Here is a 25,118-nt window from a genome sequence, read left to right as displayed (position 1 = left end):
GAAAGGAAAAATATTAAAACTTACATTTGTAACATTTCATTTAAATATTTTTTTTTCACAATTTATAAATATTTTTCCAAAGAAGAAAGCTGACAAAAATCGTGCATGTTTTCCAAGCATTTTAGTGACAGTATACTGGCATTTTACCCCTATCAAGTTCTGTGGGGACAAATCAATTCAGGTCTCAATGTTAAAAGGAGATAAGGTAGTTTACAACACAGTCTTAAGTCAAGATTGACTATTGCTAGCTATAACAATGTAAATTTAAAGTTAAGAATTCAAGGTCTTGTGGAAACGGTGGGGAGTCTTCTAAAAACTAGCCCAAGATGCTACCTTTTGGGAAACCTGCCACAGGACTGTAAAATCATCACTGCAAGTTTCATCATGATTCTTGTGGAAAGCTGTTTTCCTCTAGGTTGCTTTTCCTAGAAGAGGCTTGCATACATAACCCATATTCAGCAAAAGTCCCATTTCTGAGAGAGAGGTCCTTGATAAGCGTTTTGAAAAAGATTTTTGGTTTTGCTGTGGTATTAGTCATGCAAACGTTTAGGGGCTATGTCAAAACAGGAGCTGAGTAAGAGACGAAAACAGAGAACATTGTGTAATGTTTTTATTGTATCTTTTTGTGTTATTTGGAATTTCAGTTTTATTTATTATGACCTTCATTATTCACTCTTCGTTTTCTAGTTTGATTTTTAAATCTTTTGCCAATCCCAGCCAGAAACTTGCTGGGTACTGTCAACTTTTGAAACTTCCTCTTCAGTACGGGCAGTTTGAGAAAGAGGTTTAAGATCAAGGTCAGTGGTTTGGTAGACCCAAGGACAGACTAAGAGGCTCCAACAAGCTCCTGGATGAAAGAGGCACTTGAGTGTGGTCTAGCAAAGAACAGAAGGAGAAGGAATGAGGTTCAGAATTACTTGTGCCTGTAAACACAAACCATTTTTCATGTTCTTGTTCTGTCTTTTGCTGAGAAGAGCTTGTTGGGAGAAGACAAAGAAAGGGCAGTCTGCCTCTGCCTATCAACCACTTAGTACTTCATCATTTTTCCCTGTTCCCCCCCCTCTAAGAAGGCCATGTCTGCAAACCTTCTTGTAGCAGGAAGTCAGGTTTTACTTATAATGAATGTAATTTTTCTGCAGCAAACTTTTTAACTTAATTAGGGCTACTGATTTTACACTGTACTATTTCTGCTGAGAATAAATTTCACATGGAAATGTCCCAGGAAGTAGGAATTTCACAAGGCATTGTACTTGCAATGTTTTTCTCCACCTTGTCTTGATATTTGGTTCATAGACCTTTCATATTCTTCTATAGCATTGACTGGTGCAAGGTTTCTAGTGAGAGAAAGGACGTCCATATTTATTAAAAAATGGTTTCATAGCATACCAGAAATCACAAATTGATTGGAAACCAAGGATACATGGAATCCTATGATTCAAAACATGTGAGTGCAGAGAAACAAAAGAATTTTTTGTAACAAACTAGCAGCAGACAGCTAAAAGGCAGAGAAAAAACATGAAGCCAAAAGAGAGAAAATTACAAAGGTACAATTCCCCAAAAATTTCACCAGCTCTATATTGGCAAGTGCCCTCGGGAGGGGGGGGGGGGGGGGGGAGCGGGGGCACTGGTTTGGAAATTAAATATTATTAAAAGTTAACCTTTTAGTAGGCTTTCCTCCTCAGGCCAAGTGTAAGAAAGAAAAGCAGAACATGCAAGCCTGGCCATGTACTTATAAACATCTTCCTGCGTGGTCAGAACGTGGGCTTGCTAGTCATCCTTGTGCCTCCATGATCCCATACCAGTGCTGATGCCAGTGCTCCTTAGTGGTATGAACTGGCTCAACCTTCTGAAAGTTGAGTCACTCGCATATTGTGAGGTACAAAGACTGTGGAGAAGCTCTTGGATTACTTGTGCCACTTTATCAGCAGCTGGCTTGTTTACAGGAGCAGCTCATTGAGAAAGGCTGTAACGCGACCAAATGGGATGAACGTCTGGCAGTGAAGGAACAGGGGCAGCGTGGGTATAGTCAGGTTCTTGATTCCACTTTCTTTTCCCTTTTAACCTGTCATCCTAAGTTTCAGCCCTACCTGTGTATTTAACCATGACCTCCAAAGCTGTAGCTTGTCAATAAGCTTACTTGTGTTACTGTTGTTTTACGCAAGCAGAATGCGGTATACATTTGTTCCAGTTTTTCTCATGGAGCCTGTGTAGTAAAAACGGTTGTATGTAAGTTGGAAAAAAACCCCAAACCAACAAGCACACACATGGGGCTATCTAACGTATATTTCTTTTTTCAAAAACTTATGAATTACAGGGTCTGTGGTACAGGTCACAGACATGCTCGTTACTACATATTGCCACATATGATAGCAGAAACGTTGCAATTCAGCCTTTTTCTGGAGCTTCACCCATAATAATGCAATGTGACCTTCAAAAACCTCCCTGGCTACTTTAAGTGTTTACAAGAGAGTGAGGAAGGTATGGTGTGCTCTGTTATGTAGGTGTTTTTAAATATTAATAGAAATAAATGATCTTTCAACTCTTTCCCCAATCAGTTTCTTCCCTTCTAAAATATATTGTACATTGAAGCCAAATCTGTTTGCAATGTAGCATGATAAATGTATGATAACTAGTGTTCATGAGAAAATAGAAATCATATTTGAATATCAGTTACTAGTTAAAAAATAAAATTGCTACTCCTAGACAATAGGGTAGTTGCAGCTCTTATTTATGCAGGATCAAAGTGAGTTTCAGTTACAAACAGGTCATGGATTCTTGAGAATAAATGATATAAGCTCTGGCCAGTAATACTGGAAATACTTTCTATGGTGTAGCAGCATACATCATCTTTGAAATAGAAGTGTTTTGCCCTGAGCTCCCTACCTGCCAAGGAAAATTAACGTAAATGCATCTAGTACTCCTAGTCTCAAATAGACCAAACAAATTCAGGATTGTGTTTATCACTGACAGTAAAATTTTCAAATGAAACATTTTTTTTTTATCTTTTGGATAAAATGAAACTTCTACCTTTCCCCTTAATGCTAGAAAATATTAAAAGCCTTTTGAACATGATGCTAGCGCAGCCAACAATGTCTACTGAGAAATGAGAGATTACAGAGAAAATAGAGGTATGAGAATATTTTACTAATTAAGAATTTGATCTTTTTATGTCAGGAAGCCTGCCTTACTAAAGTAATCCCATTTAATTGGCCTTCCATCTCAAAAATTGTCTGCTTTTGCAAAGCCAAAAAATACTGTATCTCAGAAAATGCTGCAGCAAGGACCTGTGAGTGTAAGTTCCCCCCTTGGCCTTTCAATCCATTTTGCCAGCTTGCTTTCTAAGCTTGCAGCCGTGTTTTTGCCATGATTTGCAAGCTGTAGAATTAGGACCAGACAAGGATGTTGCATACTCCAGATCAGCTGATCAATTCCTGCCAGTGCATGGGCCAAGAAAGGGAGAAGAAGGCAGGTACAGTAATGTCCCCAGACCTCCTCCTGGGCAGAGTTGATGTTGGGGGGATATACAGGCATTCAGATTGTTCTACTTCATTCCAGTCTGTCAAGTCTGGAGTTTCCTTAATGTAGCAGCATATCACTGCCTAGGAAGCCCTTTGAAATGTTAGATACCTCCTCTTCACAGCTGATTCCAGTCCAGCTTAGGAAAAAAACCCTCCTTTTCTCAGTCTGAATTAAATGTGTTCTTTCTGTCCATCAAGGTTAACTCAGAAACAATGAAGGCATTGTGTGTGGTGTCCTCATGCTGCTAGCGGCGCTGGGTTTTTTTCTACCATAAATAGGAATTTCCCTTCCTTCATCAGGATGTGCACATGGAAGCAGAACCTCTACTGTTTCAGGCAGCGGCCAACCTCACAACTGGTTTCAGATTTTTTTTTTCCCTGTTACACTACAGTTAGCACTGTTGTTATCAGTTACTTGGTACAAGATAAAATCCTGCAGCCCATTCTTCTGTGTATAATTTCTCAACCTCTGGATCTGGCATGGGAAGTGGAACTTTGCAGCCACACTCAGTGATTGCAAGAGAAACCAAGAACTTTGCATCCAAAAAGGCATTTTGCCCTTCTTTTCCTTCTGACCCAAAGCCTAGAACTTAATTTCTTTTAGGAAGGAAATTCCTAGCCATCCACTGCACAGTGGGTCTTTATGCCATTGCTTGCCACCATCTGTCATGAGCAATTTGTCAACAGATTAGAGTTCAGGCTGGTTGTGGGATGCTATGGTGGTCTGCAAATGAGTAGTTCCAGCAGCACCATAGTATGGCTCATGTAGAGGGTGTTAAAGTAATGTGCAGAACCATAGAACAGGCCAGGTTGGAAGGGACCTTGAAAGATCATCTGGTCCAACCTTTCATGGGAAAGGGAGCCTAGATGAGATTATCTAGATGATCTAGAACATCATGGAGTTCTCTGTCCCAGAGGAGATGCCTTTAACAAGGCTTTCCTGCAGCTTGGGTGGATTCTTGTCTGTCTCCTTACCCTTTGTTCTCTTCACTGTAACTGGTTCATGTTCTTCCCCCCATAGGAATTGTGACACTTCATCTCTCAGGCCCTGGACTGATCTCCAGCCGGTGGGTGACAAATTCTTCTTCAAGTTCTTCTCTATTTAGTCATCTGGTGAATGTGTTTCACCAGAATTCAAGTGAAACTAACCCGATACCAGTCGTGATTCTAAATATGGGGGGAAACACTCTGATCTGTGTCCGCTAAGGTGACCTCAAGCTACATATTCACTTCCTTAATGACTACCTTTACTTCACCTTCTCATCCTTGACCATCAGACACCCTACCTTAAAAGTGTAAAAACATGAAGTTGTATGAATATATGAAAAATTATAATGTAATTTCATTTCAGCCTGGCACTAACAGAACACAAAATTAAAAGCAATGCTTTACTAGATAAGGAAGAAGTGATTGCATGTAGAGAGGCATTGGTCCTCAACTATCAAATGTTCTATCTGACTCTATCCCACATCATTTAGAACAGGAAACCCAGAAAAATCTGTTTCCTCCAGATCATGTTGATGTAATGGTATACAAGGTAATTAATATTCTGGATTTCAGCCTGGCCCACTGGAATCCTCAAAGGCAAAATGAGACAAGAAAGCAAACAAAACATTTCCTTTCTTTTCCAGAGAAAGATAAATAGGAACAGCTAAGCAGGCTCTGACAAGCTTTAAAATCTGATATGAAATTGGATTGTATTATACCACCTAAAGAGGATGCTGGAGTCATCAAATTGATAAGAGTTGGTTGTTCCACTAAATAAACCACTGTTTTAGGAGGAAAAAAATAACAGTTGGTGAATAGAAACTCTTTTAATCCAGAACTGAAATGCTGCCTATAAGACTAAAAGCTGATGGTTTAAAAAGCCTAACCATTTGCTAGACATTAGAGGAGGCAAAGCACATCGTCTCTCAAAACATTTATTGTTTTTTGTTGTTCTCGAGCCATTTAGTTAAGAAACAGCTCCCAGAGGTATGAAATCTGCAGGAAAAGAGTGGAACAGATCTCCTCTGAATGGTGGAGACCAATTATTTCAGTATTACGTTCAACTTCAGTTTAAAAAGCAAATAAATGTGGTTGAAGTTTACTACCCTTTCCCCTGTTCTTTCCTTAATTCGATTAGGTAGATGGAGAGAGCGAGCGAGACAGACTGTGCTTTCTCTCTCTGCATAGAGGTGGCTATCGGTATGCAGGAGGCTGAAGTCGATGGTACGTGTGATGAATTGATTGAGTTTGCTTTTTTGGTATATCTACCAAGTTCTGCTCTCAGAGAAGATACAGTATCCTGGTGGATTTTAAAGCTGTTCTTTTAATCAAAAGTGTGATGTATGGCAAGAGGTTTGCTTTTTATCAGCTTCAAGTTTTTCTCCTTTCTTTGGCCACCAGGTAAGAGGGTGGTGCAAGACGTAAAAAAATACACTGATCTCCACTGGATTTAATGAGTACAGTTTTAAAACTAATTTCATACAAATTTATCACTCCATTTCATTTTTTTGATATGTGAGTAGAGTTATGTATCCAACAACAGATATGTAAAACCCTCAAATGCTGCCAAAGAATACAAGTTATACAAGCGGGCATGTCACAGGCTGACTTAGTGACTCACGTCTTGGCAGCTGCCCCATAAACAAAGCTACTGAATTGGTTTGAATCTGTCTAATCGTAGAACTTCTCATGCAGCTCACTTTCAAAGATATGCTTTAAAGATTTACTAGAGAGTGAAAATTTGATCAAAATGCACGGATTACTAATGAATTGAAAAATTAGAGTAGGCTTTAGAAATCCAATTATAATAGTTGTATTTCAGTCTCTGAGTTTTAATCAGACATGCATACATGTTAAATCTAAAGCAAAGACTTGCAAATCAAAATGCGTTCTCTTTCTATATTATTGTAATTTGCATTTCTGCTTTGGGACTCAGACTCCAACTCCTGTGCCAAACACCACTGTCAGAACTGCTGATCACATTCAAAAACTGATTTCGAATATCAGGCAAATGTTGAGGATCCAGTAAGTGTAGGTTGCTTTGCGCATGTTTAGAGGCCCGTTCATACATTCTGAGTGTTTTAAATATACAAAAAATAACAGCATGCAAGGGAAAAAAAAAGTGAAGTAAATAATTAGAAACCAATAACTATAATTCTGCAGGTCAGATCTTTACTCAGAGTTATAATATTATAGAGGTAGCTGAGTTCCAAGAGAGGGTACTCATGCTGCTTATTAACTGTTATTTGCAAGTTTATAAAGTGTAAAATTTATTTATGCTCCAGAGCTTAATAGCAATGAGTGTTAAGTATTAATACTTGTTGAGGATACCTTTGCTACCATAAAAGTGCCTGCTTAATTGATAGCAAGCCCCCTCAAGCAAATCCCTATAAATATTGAAAAATTAGAATGATTACTTTACTATAATGCTAGAGTCTTTATAGGTAGATTTGTGCTAACCTGCACCTGTGACTGTAAAGTCTCATGACAGCTCTCTCTTTCTCTTTTCATTTCTTCTAGGATGTTGTTTGCTGACTTCCAGAACTGGGGACTCCGTCACCTCTCCCTGGGGAGGAGGGAAAGAGTATTTGTGGTCAGTTTGGTTTGACATTGGCATTTCATTTAGAAGCTGAACGTCACATCTCAGTTTATGCACATTTTCAACTACCATTAGCAAATCTTGACAGTTTGTCACATGCTCTGGAGCAGCATTTACCAGTAGTTAGTGCCCAAGTCCATGTAAGTTAACGCTTTCTTCTGCATTTTCTTCAGAATTGTGCAGCTCAGAAGCTGTGACCCAATACATTTGGAGATGAACTTTAGTTTTCTGGCATAGGCCAAAAATGACTTTTAACTGAACGTTTCTCTGAATATCCAGAAATTGAGGGAAGTTGGAGGCAAAGAGCTAACTGACTAAGACAGCTAACGAAGTCCGATTTTCTCCAGAAGGCAGAGAGCAATGTCACGCAGGAGGCGTGATGACAACTTGAGGGAAAATTAGTGGCCAAAAGCAACCTTGTGGTTGCAATTTGTATGCAGACACTTTGTCGCTCATAGAAATGAATCTTATTCTTTTAGCCACAGAGTTTGCATGATGTACATGTCATAAACAAATATCTATACTGGAAGAAATAGCTACTTATCTGTAATTCAGCTTAGTAGTACAAACTTTGTAATTTATGGAAACATTTTGCTCTATGTTTGTTTTTTTTGAATGGTTGACATATTAGACATAATGAGGAATGACAAGGAATAATGAGACTACTGAGATGATGTATTTGATGATTTTTCAAGGAACACAGTCCCAGAGATGGGCCTCCTGAACACATTTTTGGTTTTTGCCACACTAACTTTTTTTTTTTTTTTTTAGGCAGAACTCACTGCTGCACTCAGTGGACAGTTCTGTTCAATAAATGCAATGGCAATGTATGCTCTTTTCTGCTTTTTTACTTGCCATTATTCTTTGGATGGGTAGCTTTCAAAGGGAAGTTGTTTTTTTTGGAGGGGTTTGGGTTTTTGTTTTGTTTTGTTTTGTTTTGTTTTCCCCTTCTACAGGTAAAATGTAATACTAGTAGCTCAGACACGAGGAGGAGAAAAACCCATATGAAAAAAAGTAAATTCCTCCTGCCACAAAGACTCTGTCATGAAATATTTGGGAAATGTCCAGTGCATAGAATCACAAGTATTTCAGTGACTGTGAAATTGATCCATCTATAATGATATATAAAATAATACATAAGATATTATAACAGATAAGGCAATAGATTTGCCTCAGCAGGTAGAAGTTTAGAGATACATAGTATGTCAAAGATTATACATCAGTTAATGTGTGAGTGTTTAAATTAAAGATCAAATCTAATTTGATATAATTCAGGAACTGAGAAGAAAAATGAAATTGCAAATTGGACTTAGACTAGGTAAAACCTGCTCACTGAAATCTAGTTTATACAGATTTAAGGATATTCCATGAACGTCACAGAACAGATCTGGCAGATGAACATCACTGAAAAATAATGCTTTACAACTTTTTAAAAAGTTACCAGCTTCAGGTACATGCATAAATAGTGTATGTTGCTCTACAACAAAAGATAATTTCTGCTGTATGTATATTCTGTAAGTGTGTAGATATATAGATACATATATGTGGAGACATGTATGTGTCTATATATATGTAAAAAAATAAAAGTCATGCACAGAGGGTGTAAAAATGAAAGTGTAGCAGTCCCTGTATGAAGTCAGTATGTACTGTTCTTCCTCTAGGAAAATGTGAGTATAAGATGAAGTGCTGGTGTAGCATTGGGCATGTATGAATACCTAGCTGCATTTTCTCTAGCCTTGCATTAATACATACCAAGGAAAGTAACTCTCTTAAATCAAAACAACAGCAGTAGTTTTGATAAGTGTCAGCTAATTTGTAAGCATTGCTGAGGGCAGTGTATTTAAACAGCCTTACAAATGCAGAGGAGAAAAAGAACACTGTATCTGTTTGAAGTGAAATTGCCAGAAGGATTTTGTACAAGGAAGATGATTCACTTTTGTAACAGCTGTTCCAGAATAAGTGGCAGAGATTTCAGTATTCTCTGCCCATCTGTGGGTCTTTCTTGAGAACTGCAGCATCCATGTGTATGTGAGGTTAACTGCTTGTAGAGTTAATTGCAGCAATACCTCTTCAAGGTCAAGCGCTGTACAAGATTCTGAAGTGTTAGTCATTTACGTAAATAGGAATGGCTAGATGAGCTAAAATACAACTATTTTTCTGGAGAGTTTTACGTTCCTATGTTCCAAAAATATCTTTATTTCCTCTTCTTTTCTGTGGGTTTTGTTTGCAGCTGTGGGAAAGTGCACTCAAAGTTGTCTTTGTGCTTTTTTCTGAAAGCAGGCAGAAGCGTGCTCGTTCTCATGTCCTGTAGTAAAGCATTCAAAGCCGTGTAACTGAGAGCCTTATTTCCTCCTCCTCTTTAGTTTCTCAAGATTGCGGCTGCTGAGGAAAGCTCGCACTGTAAAGAGAAAAATGCTGCTGAGATACCTTGGGCCATTTCTGTGGAATGGAGCATCATGTGAGCTAATAAACTGGCCTTACAGTTTGTCTGAAATCAGTGAAATGAGGGATGTCTTAAGTGAATATGTTCTTGGTAACTGCTGAAGAGGTGCAGTTGTGTTTTGGTGTAGCTGGAGTGTAGTTCACTGCTGAAATGCTTGTGTTTAAGGTAGTCCAATGGAAAGATGCCGAGAAGGAGGTGGCAAGGTCAGGGTGATAGATAAGTGACTAGATAGATCTTTTGCATTCTTCTTGGATGTCACTACAACGAATTTCTGCTTCATGAGGCTAAATCTAGAGCTTTAAACCATCCAGAAATCCTGGACCAGATGTCAGACCTGTCACCAGGTGATCATCCTGTCCTGTGTGGTCTCTTTTCTGGGTGAGAGCAGGAGGGCTAGAAACCCTCTGATGAAAGTAAAAGCTGAAAAAGTGCAATTCTGTAGCAAGAAATTAATTCTGCCTCTGCAGTGGTAATAATCTCTGTAAGGTTTGCCCAGCAGATGCCAGCAGTGAATTAGCCCAGAGCTTGTGGAAAAATAAAAGGGGCTGAATATGTAACTGTTGCAAATGTTTCACTGCTTAGAGCATGATTGCTTGAAATAGATGAATTTTTTTTCATTAAGGTTAATTTTTACTGTGAAGATCCTCATTTTATTCTCTGAATCCCTGAGAATAGAGTGTTAGACTGTTTCTGTATACAAGTCAGAAAACATTCAGGTTTAGATTTGGTCCACAATTCATAATGGCCTTCCACATAAACAATGGGATGAAGTTACTTATTTCAAAGATGTTTTACGTTTAACCTTTTTGCATCTTACACATTTTTTACCTGACCTGTTCTCTTCCTGTTTACTGTCCTCTCCAGAGTAAGAGCATAACTCTTCTTGTTTACTGTCCCTCTCAGTTTGAATTACAAATTTGACCTGACATTAAGCTGTTCCTTTTTGTACTGGAGGGGGAAAAAAAAAAAAAAAAAATCTAAGTCATATGGTATTATCCTTCACTTTCATTGAACCATCTGAACTCCTGGAACCAGAGCTGAAAACTGTCAACATCTCTTGAGGCAAAGCAAATAGACTTAGCTAAAAGGGGAGTTCAAGCTGGAGAATCATCCTGTAGAAAGTTTAGAGCAGTTCAACGCTGGAGGAAGGAAAAAATTATCTGTCAGCAGAGCCCCATCCTGCCCAAAAGCCATAACGTTAGATATCTAATGCTGTTCCTTTAAAGATTAGGCTCATATTCAAGATTTCAGTGGAAACCAGGTTTTGGTTTTACTAAAGTTTATTTTTGGTTTGCTGTTTGCAAAACTTATGTTCCAAACAAGAGGAAGAGGTCTAGTCTCTCATATCAGGACTTCCCTAATTTAAGGAAGATACAAGGAGGACTTGTTACTGCATGGATCACCCCCTCAATAGTAAAATTGATACACATATGATTTTATGATACACATAATACAAGTCAATTCCAGGTCCTTCTGAACTGTACAGAATATAATGTGTTATCCACATAATTATGTTGAGAACTGTCGTTATGTACCTTTTCAAAAGGATTTCCTTGAATCAAGGCGTTAAATAATACAAATAAAGTAACACTGTCATGTCACAATGCAGTTGAAATGCCTTGTGATTTGGGCTTTCACGTAGGATCATAAACACTGAAAAAATGGAGTTCACTAGCAATATTTAATCTTTACCCTTAAAAGATTCCTATTTGAAAATGTAAAGAGCCACTGAAAAGTAAAGTCAAGTCACATGGAACTGAATGTTCATTACAAATAATGATCATTATATAAGTCTAGATTATTGTCATTTTATGTTCTTGGCAATTAGTATCTCTCATTTAAAATATTTATTTTTCCTTTTGGCTGAGTTTCCTTAAAAACTGGAACAGTCATCTTAAAAACAATGATCTCCCAGGCAAAATAAATTACGTCTTGGAATTATATCAAGACTTTTAACTGAAGACGATGTTTCAAAACAATCTTTGTGCAGAAATGAAACTCACTTTCTCCCTTTAACTCATCTTTCTACCTACTGCTTCTCTGGGTGTTTCTGTCTGTAAATCAAACATATGCTTTTTTTCTTGTTTTCTGGAAGACTTCCAAAGGTTGGGGGGAAGTCTTACAGGAAACCTTTCCAAAACATATTTAGGACTTGTTCTTCCTGTGCAGATAAAACCCTCAGATGTGTTTTAATAGCTGAAGCTGGAAAACTGTAATATTTGGTTTGGGGCACTTTTTTTTTTTTTTTTAATTAAAAGGTAGAAATTTGATGGCTATTTCTCCTATTAGAATTTGCATCAAGAGTTTTACTTCATTGTTACTTCCTTGTTTCTTTCAATGAGTTCCAGAAGTGCTAATAATTTGAGATTTATCTTGGTATAAATGTTTATTTGATCAAATAAGCATGTATTGCATTCTGAGACTTCCTTATTGGATTGTCAGATGGAAGTGCCTGTAGTCTCTGCCTTTCATGAAATTTTCTGTATGGCTTTGATTTGAAAACCTCTGTCTTCGAGTTACAAAAATAATCCAGAAGAAAAGAGCTATACGTACAAGAAAGATACAGCTTTAATTCTTTCCTAGATACAGGCTCAGATTTTCCAGGTGTCCTGGAGTCTAATTGCATATTTTATTAATCTAATTTTGTCTTGTGTGACTATTGATATACCACATAAATGGAATCCGTTCTTAGAATACTGTCAGTTCACAGAAATAGAATTTTGTACCAGTGCAATACCACAAGTTAATTGTGCAATGTCTAAAGTGATTGCCTCTAATTAATTTTATATTTCTTTCTGTTTTTCTTCCTCCAGGGACCATATGTCAGACTTCTGGCTTTTTATTACTAACATTCTTAAATTATATATTCTTTCATTGATCCCTTGGAAAACTCAACCCTCCCTGTTTAACAGGTATTTCTTTTGGGGCAGCAAGGAGTAGAGATGAACAAAAGCAGTCAAGGCAACAATATATCATCAATATACATACTGGCATTTGCAATATTCCCATCGTTATTTGAAGTATGTTATTAGGAGAAGCTGCTGAGTTACTATCTAACTTAGTGTGGTGTTTGTTAGTTACATGGTTTGCATATACTATCATTATTATTAAACCTTCCCTTGCTTATAAACTACATTGAAATATTGTTTGACAAGGAGAGAAGCAGAGGTAGATGATTATCAGTGTTAGGACCCAACTAAAGAATCATGCCGACTTTCAGTTTACATCACATCTTTTGCACTACTCTGTCACGTATCAGGAAATGCTCTGATTTTAATGAGACAAAAGTAGAAATTAATACAATCAAATCAGATAGTAGTTGTTGGTCCAGAGGGATATACAGATGCTTTCAGGGATATTATGGTGTGGCTAGCATTATGTGTGTATTCAAAATAGGCTTTAAAAATAGTGTTAACATAGCCAAAAATGGAGGCGGGGGGAGAATGATGAGTAATTCAAGGTATGTGTGTCTGCTTCTTTTCTTCTCCCCACACTCTTGTTACTCCCTGACTTCCACAGAAGGTAAATATTAGTGTTCCCACTCTTTTAGTCACAATGCTGAAAAACCCCAATGCTTACATCAGTAAAATTAAAGTCAGTACTCCTAAGGAGGGTAAATATTAACTTTTCCCAGCTTTCCCAGGAGTTATTAAATCTTCTTATGCTATGAGCCTAAATAAATTACCATGTAAAAATTTATTTTTGTCAGGCATGTAACCCATGGAGTACCAAGGTTTGTTTCACAAATGTAGCGGGGGATTGACCTGGATTCAGACGGTTCAGTGGCTCTCAGGAGGTAGGAAGCTAATTTTTTGTTTTCATTGCCACTAGATGACATGGTCCCTCTAAGAATATGTATCATGATACCAAAATGGACATGTATAAACCACAAAAATCCCAGATTATTCAGGATTTAACTGAGGTTTTAATCAATCAAGGCAAGAAGTTAGATTTAAAGGTTTAGAAAATGAGATTTAATGGGTAAGTAGACATTTCAATCAATGCCAAAGTATTCATCCTTGTATATACAGAGAGAAAATTCATATATATCTATCTATAAGAGAAAACAAAAATATTTCTGAACTATTTTATAAATAGCTAGAATCCAAGAAGATAAAAATCTGTACTTTCTTGTGGGATATGCAACATATTCAGTTGCATATATAAATGAGGAAAAGAATTTTGCCTCTTGTTCTATTTTACATTTCCTAAGAAAAAGGAAATTCTTAACTCCTTATAGTTACATTTGTGTTCTAGATTCCTGAACCGAATTCCTGGTCTGAAGAATTCAAGATGTAAATAAGGAGACGATTATGACAGTGAAAAGAATTATACAAAGTAAGTCAGGTCCACCAAAATACACTTGGAGTATGTAGATCAGAACTACCAGAAGGAAAAAACTGGCCCCTGTTACTACATAATCAAAAATCTTCAGAGCAGTGTGTTTATTCTACTGAATAAATACTATTATTAGTACTTATAGAATCAAAATAGGATGGTAACATCTTCCCACACCAGATTTCCTTGTCCATCTCTTTGTTATTAGCTTGCGAATGTTTGAATACTGTCTCTGCTCTAGATACAACATTAACCTTTTTTTCAAAAAATGAATATTTTCAAAATTTTTTATATTTAAGAAAAGCCAAAAATAATTAGCATTAAACAATTATTTATCTCTTTGATGTAAAAGGTGTTTGACTGTATTGTTGAAAATGAATCCCTTGGGATGCTGTAATCTTCATAACTTCCCCATTTAGAGTGTCATCTTCAATTATTGTTATCAGTCCCTCAGCAATTATTGATGGGCTGGGAAAAAAAAAAAGTTGTTATTTCAGAATCATGAGGTAATAGAACATGTGAAAAGGGCAAGTAAAGAAACTTGATGTAAATCTATATACCCTGAAAATTAAACAATCTGGTATTTGAACCAATTTATTTTCAAGAAAAGCAGAGGTGGTATGAGTGCTTCAGGAGAGAAATTCAGTCTCCTCAATCAGGACATACAACGTAAAGCGGCAACTTTACAAATCATCTTTTGTTTGCTCTAGTTACTGCTAAATCCCTGCGGACATCCAGCTGCCAGTGGGCTTTCTATTAAAGTTTTCTCTGTCAGAGCAATGGACAGAAGTAATCCTCACACAATCCTCTGCAGCTCTTTGCTGTTGATTTATCCTGTTTCTGTAGCAGGACTGACATACAAATTAGCGAAAGGAGAATTTTGTCACATGGGGTTTCCTGTGGTCAATAGGTGCAATATATTTTACATATGAAAAAGTGTGGGTGAAACAACGCAATCATACAATTTCCTTTGTGCAGAAGTATCTGAGGAGGTAATTGTTAGAGACCGAGAAAGTGTCAAAAAAATACCACTTTATGCTTGTCTTGTTGTCACACTCTTTCCTAGCTGTCTGCTTTTGGCCTTTGTTGGCAATATCGTAATGGGCTAGGTAGCTGACCTGATCCACCGTCGTCGATACTGTGCTCTTATGAACTTAGTCCAGTTTTGTCAGTTCTTGGACTGATTTCTATCTCGGTTCACTTGCAGATTTTGTGGAAATTCAATATAAATGACATACCCTGTATCTCACAAGTTTGATTAAACAAATTTATGGAAGAACACCAAGGGCTATTAAAAACTAATACACCATCTTTAACTTGGGAATTTGATTTGCACTTTGCTGGGAAATGGGAATGCATAAAGGGAAATATCACAATGTAGGTGATACTCTTAAAATAGCCTTAGATATCTGTCATTTGTTCTTTGTATATAGGATTACACATTTCATAGACTTTTGTCCGAGGCAGCATTTCCCTTTTATTTTAATTTTGCTGAAAGTGTTATTGTGTGTGCTTGTTCTTCATTAACAAAGGGAAAAAACCCACTGTATCTGACTTGACTTACTCCATCACGCCATAGAACTGCATCATATTTTTGATCTCATCCTTATATGAAAAAAATTGTCCCATATTCTCTTCTTTATCTATTGACTGAAGAATCGGTGTGTTGACAAATCCTGGACAAATTGTGTTGAGTCTCACACCGTAGTTTTCCATATTAGCAGCTAACTAGAAAAGAGGAAAAGTTAGGTATTCGTCATCAACATTTTAAAACAGTATTGTGTAGGTAACTTTTCAAAGAATGAGATTTACCACTAAGTACTTTTCAGCCTTGCCTAGTAAGCAAATTTTGTTACTACTGATTGTTTTGTTTCAACAACTAAGTTTGAAGCACGTTTTCTCTAGTAATCATACTAAATTACTAGAAAAAAACATCTGTTTTGTTGGGAGAACAATTCCACAAGAAATGAACACTCTTTCCATGCAGCTGTTCTTTTTTAACATTTTTGTTATTAGTGCTCTTGGCATGTCATTAACAGTATTCTAGGGTGATGATATAAGTCTCATAAGAAAAACCAAGTAAAAAATATCTCCCAAATGCTTCCAATTTTATAAGAACTTTCTTATTAAAAGAAAACTATCTGAAATCAAATCAAGATTTAACTCTCAGATTGCATTTACCTCCCTCACATCAACAGAAATAGAATTTGGTCTCTACCCCTAGAACTGTAATGCTAAACATTTCCAGCTGCCCTATTGTCCCTGCCAAGGGATGAGTCTATCACTGAGCATCTCCACAGGAAAGTCCCTGTGAACTCCAGGAAAGAGGCAGGAGTTTTTTCAGGAAGCAGTTCAGGAACATGATGAAAGCAAGCAGCACAAATTGTTCTGGGAATGGTGGGACCCTTCGTTTGTGGTACTACCAATGCATGTGTGTAGCAAAGAAGTCTGATCAGGCATATGTTCAATGCTGGATGAACTTTCTTAGTGATGGCACAGAACCTATGAACTATACATGATATATCCAAGAATAACCATAATTGTTCAACACTGAGTTCTATTTATTTTAACGTTTAACAGGAATCCTTTCTGGTTTTATGTAAATCACATGTCATTTTCATGATATGGTAGCCTGCCCTTTTGGTCTGGAGAAGAAAAGAAACTGAAATCCTAGATGTTTTGTATCATACCTGCCCAATGTTAGGCTGTACTGCCTTTCCTGGTAAATACAGTGATTCACTACGTTTATTATTCTTTTTCTCCTCGGCATTCTCATGTTCCATAGAAACAGCATTTTCTCTAATTTTCTAGCAGACCCTTTATTTTTGAACTTAGATGATGGTGGTTATATTATCATGAGAAAACAAAAATGGAAAACCAGGTGTGAGGTTCACGCTGTGGCTAATATGTTATATGCAACACTTATCCATATTAATCTGTTTAGGTTAATCTAAAAAAGAAGATATTTGGGTGGGGAGTGGGGTCGTAAAATATGGATAAACTATCCAAATTATCATTTCAGGTACTTTATTCTGGAAATTAGATTGGAAATCTTATATGAGTAGACTATCTTTAAGCGTAGCCTATGAAAGTGTAATCATATTTGCTCCCTCCAAGTTATTTTATCTTACTGCTTATTCAGTTTAACTAGGAAGTTTTGGAGTCAGAGGCTAAGACTTACTATATGGTTATATAACATCTCACATGTCTCATCCTGAACGTGTCATTTTGCATTTTCAGCGTATTAAGAGTTGGTAAGAATAAATAAGGGTAAACATGTTTGTGTTCAAGTCATTTTTTGTACACTTTAGTGCTGTTTATCTTAAAAAAAGTCATCAACCTGACTTACAAATAAGGAAAACAAAATGTTAAATGACTGGGATGGAGTTATGAAAAATATTTCTAAAGCTTGGATAAGAATTTGACTTTTAGGCTCCTCCCACCATCCTTAAATTACTTTGCAACATCTTTCTTCCATGCTCCCAAAACCTCAAATCGGTCATAAACACACACATGCCTTACTTACTCCATCTTTGGATTCCCTTTGTGAAAGGAGGGAACCTCCACTGCTTCAGACACTTCGTTTTCTTTAAGAAAATTAGTTCCAGTTGTGTGACAATAGAGAGGGAACACGAAAAACTTAGCGTGTTCCCAAGGAGCTGCTGATACTGTTTTCAAAAACACATACTTACTGCTATTGACCGTGTGAATCCAATTACACCATGCTTTGTAGCACAGTACACAGGTTGGAATGCAGCAGGCATGAGTCCTTTAAAATAAAAAGGTAGCTGAATAAAGATGTTGGGTACTCCTATTTATGATTACCTTAAACACACATCTAGGTCTATAGTGTAAAAAATGAGTGATGGATTTATAGAGATGCAACAAAATAGATTAGTAAAAATTTACAAATTATATTTTGTAATCTGAGATAGGCTGGGAAAAGATATGAGATGGATAAAAACATGAGGAGGCAAAAGTAGAGTAATAAAAAAGTATAACTTTTAAAAGGAAAAGTTGTATCTGTGAAGTATGACTTAAAATGGAGGACAGAGTCTGGAAGAAAACACTCAAGGATGAGATTTTTGAGCCGCCTTCTATGAATCTGTAAAGTATTTAAAGTATATAAAGTATGTAAAGCATTTTAGATAAACTTTGCTTACATCCTAACTGCTGATATGCAAACTGGACACCTGCAATCATTTACAGTGAGTTCAGGGAGGAAGCATGGGAAAAGGTAAGGGACATAGCAAAATCCATTTTGACTACTGTAACTGATTTAATATGATCTTTGTAATATATCAAAACATAAATATAATGTCTGACTTAAATCCCTTGCTTGTGTTGCTTCTGTGGAATAGTAACAAAACTCAGCCTCAGATAAAACTTTTCCCCTAGCCCTAATGCAAGAGAGAAGAATGCGTGTGCTGCACAGCTGACTGAAGTGGAGTCAGCCAATACATCTGCCTGTGCAATATTGTTACTGCTTATTTATTTGACAATGTGGTTAGTACTATGACAAAAACATACTCTTTTGCATAGTGGTTTTTGCTCAAAGGAGCAACTATAAACAAAGTAATTCAGACTTGATGCACCAGCTCTGTCATTGTAAAATTTATTTTACCTACAATACTACTTTGGTAATATTTCATAGGTAATAGTTTTTTTTAAAGAGGTTTAAATGAAATAGGGAAGCCATTTTGCAACAAGCAAATGGAAAAAGCACTAAGAAGTGAATGCAGGACCTCAGTGCAGAGAGAGTGTAGAGATAAGTGAGTAAACACTGTGAATGGAATAAGGTGAAGACCTCAGATAGCGAGCAGAAAGAAATGAAAGCAGAGATGTAGATAGGAAAGCTTTTTGAAGCATTGTCTAGATTGAGTTAGATTGGCTGAAAAGGATTTCATGGTATGGTACCTCCTACAGTGGGCCCTGTTCTGGAATGAAAAGCCAGGATGAAAATTTTTAGAAGGGAAGAGGAAAAAGAGGTAACAAGCCTGGGTAATATCATTGCTATCCTCTGTAAGGAAAAGGAGAAGCAAAATGAAAAATGCCTGCTAACATTGTGAACCTTTATGGTGGGAGTGGGAGAGCATAAAATCATTATTTACAGTAGAGAAAGAAGAGACAACAGAGGTTTTGGAGGAAAATTAAGAACTTAATTCCAGTAAGACTGAGTTTGATGGCAAAAAGCTGGTCAAGAAGAGATGACAGACCATGTGTGTATATATATTTCTGCCCATTATGCCAACAATTTCCACTGTACAATGACAGCTGAACTGGACCACGTGGATGCTGTAGTTCCACTTGAAAGCTAGGGTCTTGTGAATAGCAAACCACAGCCTGTCCTAAAGTTAGAGGATAAAATTTGTCTGTGTTCCTGAATGTGGTATTGTAAAACTGGATATTAATTTTCATTCATTAATGTTTGATTCTAATGGAAGTCATCCCAATTAATATCTGAGATGTTTTTTCATTCTTCATATTTCATATCTTTAAGTGATGTAATCAAGAAAGGGTGTGACTTATCGCAGTGGAGATTAAGAATACACTACCCAGCTTTAAGTATGGATTTGCCAGAAAAATTATGCATGCCAGAGACTTGCATGGGGTCTTTGCTCTGGAATCCATTTTGTCTGAAGGAGAACACTTTCTAAGATGACACAAAGCTCTAATTACAACCCTGACAGCTTCAGGTTTTTATCTTGGTTTAAATGCTATATTGGTGATCCAGTGAAAGAAACACTCTTATTAGCACTGTTCAGTGGTTGGAAATCAAGAACTTAACCTAGTGGCTGGTTGTTCTCTTAAACTTGCATTTATCTGCTTAGCTTGGATTAATGTGTTATGCTTCTGATTGAGAACTTGCTTTATGAAAAATGGTTTTTGTGTTCTCCCCTCTGGGTTGTGATTGCAACACAGGCTTAATATTCCTCTGCTTGTTGACTTTTGATGATCATCACCATTCTTCAAATAATTGGAAACGTTGGAATATTAGCACATTAGAAATATTATGATACTTTTTTTTTTTCAGACTCCTGAGTAGTTTTACATGTTTTAAAGAAAAAAACAATGCCAATGAGGCTGCAGCTAACAGACATACAAAAGACAAAATCTACTAGAAAACACAGAGGAGGAATTTTATTTTTTTTTAAACACAGTAAGACAAATTACTTGTTACTCGAGAGGGAAGAGAAACAAAGTCAAGAAATAAACAAAAGAAGGGCACAGCTCACAATAATGAAGTGGAATAAGGTTCAAAGACTTACTTAAATGTCAAAAGACAGCAGGAATAACTAAGCAGGAAGGGAGGAACAAATAACTTTTTTGTTTTAATCAAAGCATTAAAACCAGTTCTTTTCTAACTGAAATTATTATTTTTGCTAAAATGGAGAACCAAGAAGAAATCAATTGACTCACTTTCAGCCAAAGCAGCAACAATGAAGACTAGTCCTGGCATCCCTCACCCAAAACAATGAACAGTCCTGTCTCACTTTTGTTCCTGAGTTTGGTACCCAGAACCACGGTGTGGGATTTCCAGCTCGGAGCCACTCCCCTGCCCCGGGGAGTGCTGAACCTCTATCTGTTAGCGGCGTGTCCTAGGGACTCTGCTAGCAAGTATTTTGGGATGAACCACTGTGTGACGTTGATCCTGCTCTGCCTGAGTATTTATTCAACCAGTGAGCAAACATGAGTTCATAGCATATTAGTTAAGGCAGTCACTTGTTAGAAAATCTGGATCCTATTTGCTGCTCCCATGAATATTTAATTATCCTATGCAAAGTGGAACGGCAGTGAAACAGACTGGAGAACATTATGCACAAAACAAGCGGGGGGAGGAAGGGGAGGGTGTTCAGATGGATGATGATGGGGCAGTGTACTCCTGGAAAGTGATACATCTGGTTTTCAATCTCTCTTAGCAAGGGGAGGCAACTATGCCTAGATTTTCCTCTCTCTGCATGTTGCTGCATCACTGAACTGTTACATGAAAGGGGACAGGGAACTTCCTTCTCCCCTCAAGTGATATTCATTGGGAACTAGTTGGTGAATTGCAAATGATTTTGTGATGCCTGAAGGTGCCCTTTGGTTTCCCAAAACCAATTCAAGCAGACCAACAGTAATCCTGTGCGCCAGCGTTAACTCTGCTCTTTTTGGTTTTTCTCAGTTCCTGGGAGGCTGACAGAGACAGCTCTTGCCCTCGGTTATACTCTAGTCCCCTTGTTGTTACAGTGTCAAGACCACTCTACCATTTGAAATGTGGTGTCAGGCTTCTCACTACAACTGCTCATTTATCATGGTCAATAGTTTCCATAGCCACATCTTGAGAAGTTAGGATTGGAGGTGGAGGATTGTATCAATAAGCTTGAATTTTATCAGTAAGCTTTGTTGAAACCAGTATTTCCTTTCAGTCCACTGAAGAGCTTTGATGAATACAGAATTAAACATTTTTCCCCAGGTTTGCCTTCCCACTGAACACGTGTTGCCCTCAGAGATATGAACAAATCTCTTTCTTTGAATAAGATTTATTAGCCTTTAGATTACCTTTCTGCCCCCTATTTTCTCCGTGGGTGCACTGTTAGGCAGCTTGAGACAAATGTAAATTCTCTTTGATAGTATCTTTAAGTTTCATTAATTCTTGGAAATGCGTACTTCATGTTTGGATGAGCGTGGCACAGAGAATACAAGAACCAAAGTCTGTTTTCTAACATGGCTGTTGATCTCATGGAGGCTTTGGGCTTGACAGAAAGCAGCGCTTCTACACTATGATTATGCAGTGATTAAGCTCTATTCTCAGTTATACTTTAGACAAATATATTCACTATTAAAACATTTAAATATGCCATTGAAATATTTAAATTTTCTCTCACTAATGTGATAATCATAGTATGGTGTGGCATCCTAAACCTCTAAATTTTCATTGTTTATGAAAAAGATATGTGAAAATGCTGAAAGGTAAGTTTTGGCAAACTGATGGAATCTATTTAAAAGCAAACCAAAAGTGTTTCTCCATATGTTGGGAAGCATTGCCAAAGTAATTTGTTTTCCTTTCTATATTAGGTTTGTTTTATAAAATATACTTATCAAAGCCTATTGCAACACATAGAATACTTACAAATAAATAACATCACAAGATTTAGCCATATTTATTTAAATTAAACGTCTTCCCAAACCACATTACAGAAATCTTCTTTGTCGCCCTTAGGCAAACGTCTGGATAAACAGTATGGAATATGCTTACAATGTTCTTTGGAGGCCAAAGCCTCTTTTGAAGAAGCGGATATGTAACTAGAGAAACGAGCTAGGGGCGTGATGGTCCTGCAGAGTGATGAGAGAACTGATTCTCTTATTTTTAAGAAGAGGGAGGGTGTACGAGATCACATTCATTATGTCAGCTATACTGCTGTGATCTCTATCAAAAAAAGGAGACACAGAAATCCTAGCAAAAATTCCAAGCTGTGTCATTTCTAGGAAATTTTTTAACAGTGAACTGAAGTCTCAAGGGAATAGTTTCTAAATTTTCTAACCTCGTTCCTGTGGATTCTGCTCAGCATCTTTTTTTACAAAAGGGAGGGAACAAGCTCTTTCGTGGTGCTGAACTGAAGGTCCCAGTTGTACCACCATTTACACCTTTGCTCCACTGTATCACTGTGATAAAGTCTTGCCTTTATTCAATGATGTTAACCATATGCTTAGCTTTGTTCTTGTAATATATATAGGATCAGGTCTTAAAGAAGCCTGTTTGCTGTGGGGGGTACTTTAAGTATTTCTCTTGGCTGAAGTTTTCTATAGGAGGAGGACAAACTGGCTGCTTGTGGAGCCTGAGTGCTTGAAGTTGAGTGTAATTAAACCACTGATATGGCTGTACAACAGAAAGGTATCCAGATACACTACACATTGAACAACCTCTCATAAAAAGATAGTATGATCTGATACTAAATATTTTACTAGTTTTTAAGCCCTCTGTGAATACTTTGATTTTTTTTTTTCTTAATCTGCTAGAACCCAGACAGACACAAATTCAGTTTTACAGAATGCCTTCCTGAAAGTATGAAGGCTATTAAAAAAAAAAAGTGCAGGCACACACATGAATTCCCTTTCCCCCTTTACTTAAGAAAAGTGTATAGGTACCAGCCACCAAAAGGTAAGAGACAATGCTAAATTTAATTGTGTAAATAATCTCAGGAGTTAAATTTAGTTTTGTATGCTTTCTCTGTTGCTTGTAACTATTTTGTTAAACAAAATTAAAATTAATGTACGTAGCTTCCCACAGAAGAAATTTTAGAACATTTTACTCTTTTTTAAACTTGAAATGAATTTTATTACAATGCAAAACCCTGCAGCCATTGGCATTATCTTTTGTGGGGGCGAGTTGGCAGTAAAACACATTTCCCATTATCCCAGTTGTTTAGCGGCATTACTTCCTCTTGATATAAATGCACAAATCCCATAAAATTAAGAAAGTTTTATGGCTTTGAGATGCAGTGGGTTAGGAGTTGGGTGCTTGCTGCATGTCCTTACATATTTCTCTCCCTTTCGTATTTAGTCCTGTCTTGTGGAGACACTAAAGAAAGGAAGATTCAATACTGGAAAGAAAGGGTGGACCCCCTGGCTTTCATCCGGCTGAATGAACACTGTAAGCATCCACTTCATAGGAAGCATTTAAGTAGTTCCGTGGGTGTTTGGAAATATAAAACAGTAAGGCTTGATTCTGTCCCTAGTTCAAATCATTGGCAAAATTCCCATGGTGAAGAACTGGAAACTAATTAGTGGGTAAAGCAAATATTATTGAATGTTACATAAGCACTAAATACAACTCTTCTTGCTGCTCAGCAAGACACAAGAGTATTTGCTGTCTGCAGAGTGTATCTATCTGATAAAATCTTAGAACTTGGACAGGGGAGGATCAAAACCACTCAAATGTTTAATGATCAACAGAAGCTACCTCTGAGAAAAGAAAACACTAGAAGAGAATGTTAAACAAGCCAATGGCAGTTTGCCTTTTATATATGTAATAAACTGCAGGACTTAGACCTTCAGACTGGAAAGGAGAATTGGAGTCACAAAGCACAAATAGTAGTAAATAGATAAACAATAAAAATTAGTGTATGTCAGCTTTTCTAATGTGTTTTTCCTTATGACGTTGGGAACAATTGCTAAATACAAGCTATGTAAAAGCAAACAAAACAAAGAACACTTTGTTTTTGGCAGGTTCCCACAATCATTATGGGACAATGTTAATGTTAAAAAAGTAAGTAAATAAATGTAAATTTTAATCAAATAATTAAAATGGCACTTATAAGCTCTTACCAAACCGAGAAAAGCCAAGCTGTTAGGTCTTAAAATCAAAATAATTTTGTGTTCCTTTGAGACTAGTTAGAAACGGAATCAAACTACTTGCTACCTCTGCTCTTTCTTAAGCACTGCATGGGCATCAGCACTTCTGTGAAAACGTTTAATCTTTTACTTGTGTTGATGAACTCTTGTACCGCAATGGTAGTTTCCTTCGGGTTAATTTGGTCCCAATACAATGTCCGTTTGAGCCAATGGAGATAAACTTCCTGGCATCAGTAGGCAATGTGTTAGGCAGTATTGCAAGTGCTGACTTAAAGGTACATGGAGACTTCTAGTAAAGGACCCCTCTCTCATATGAGGCATGTGTATATATTAGGTCAGATCCTCAAGATCCACACACATTATGTCAATAGGGTGAACTGGACTTTTCATCACAAAAGCCAAGGTTTACAGGAGAATTTAATAGTACTCAGAACATTCACACTCAGGAACTATGGCCACTGCTGTCTTACTGGCTTTTCATTGTCAAAAGACATAAGAATACCCTGGAATAAAATTACTATCACTTGGTATTCTGCATGGATACCAAAGAAAGCACTGACAATCCAAGTGTAAGCCAGCATACGTATTATTTTTCCCAGACAGTATGACAGTAACAAGAGAGAATAAACTCTTCAAACAAACAAGAGAGAATGCAAGTAGTGCCCCACAATTTTTTTGAGGAATGGTGTCAGGTGACATCATTCTCTATTTACCGTTTCCCCTTCAGTTGTGTTGTTTTGCTATGAGCCCAGTCACTGCGACATGCATACCTACGGGAAAGGGAGAGGATTCTGCCTCACAACTGGGCAGCAATAACTCTGACTGACTTAGAAGCCATATAATTCTATTTTTATGCCAATAAATCGAAATACGGTTATAGCATAGATAAGCGGTGAGC

The 25,118-nt window shown here is 37.1% G+C and overlaps 1 protein-coding gene across 8 annotated transcripts in view; it reads right to left on the bottom strand.

The window, feature by feature from the left end:
* Positions 1–605: 605 nt before the first annotated feature.
* The window catches only part of HPGD (15-hydroxyprostaglandin dehydrogenase), a 40,155-nt gene continuing 15,642 nt past the window's right edge, over positions 606–25,118 (bottom strand). For 3 of the 8 annotated variants that reach the window (XM_076336496.1, XM_076336502.1, XM_076336497.1), the window contains 3 exons: positions 17,578–17,654; positions 15,450–15,613; positions 13,499–14,353 (listed from right to left, as the gene is read on the bottom strand). In XM_076336496.1, coding sequence (XP_076192611.1) covers positions 14,218–14,353; positions 15,450–15,613; positions 17,578–17,654 — 377 coding nt within the window. In that variant the 3' untranslated portion in view covers positions 13,499–14,217. Of the gene's footprint in view, positions 876–6,965; positions 7,072–13,498; positions 14,354–15,449; positions 15,614–17,577; positions 17,655–24,695; positions 24,991–25,118 lie in introns of those variants that run through there. The other 5 variants (XR_012995175.1, XM_076336498.1, XM_076336499.1 and 2 more) reach the window with 5 other exon arrangements.

This window comes from Aptenodytes patagonicus, chromosome 4, assembly GCF_965638725.1.
Source record: "Aptenodytes patagonicus chromosome 4, bAptPat1.pri.cur, whole genome shotgun sequence".
Taxonomy (NCBI): domain Eukaryota; kingdom Metazoa; phylum Chordata; class Aves; order Sphenisciformes; family Spheniscidae; genus Aptenodytes; species Aptenodytes patagonicus.
This window is presented reverse-complemented; position numbering and strand designations above follow the sequence as displayed.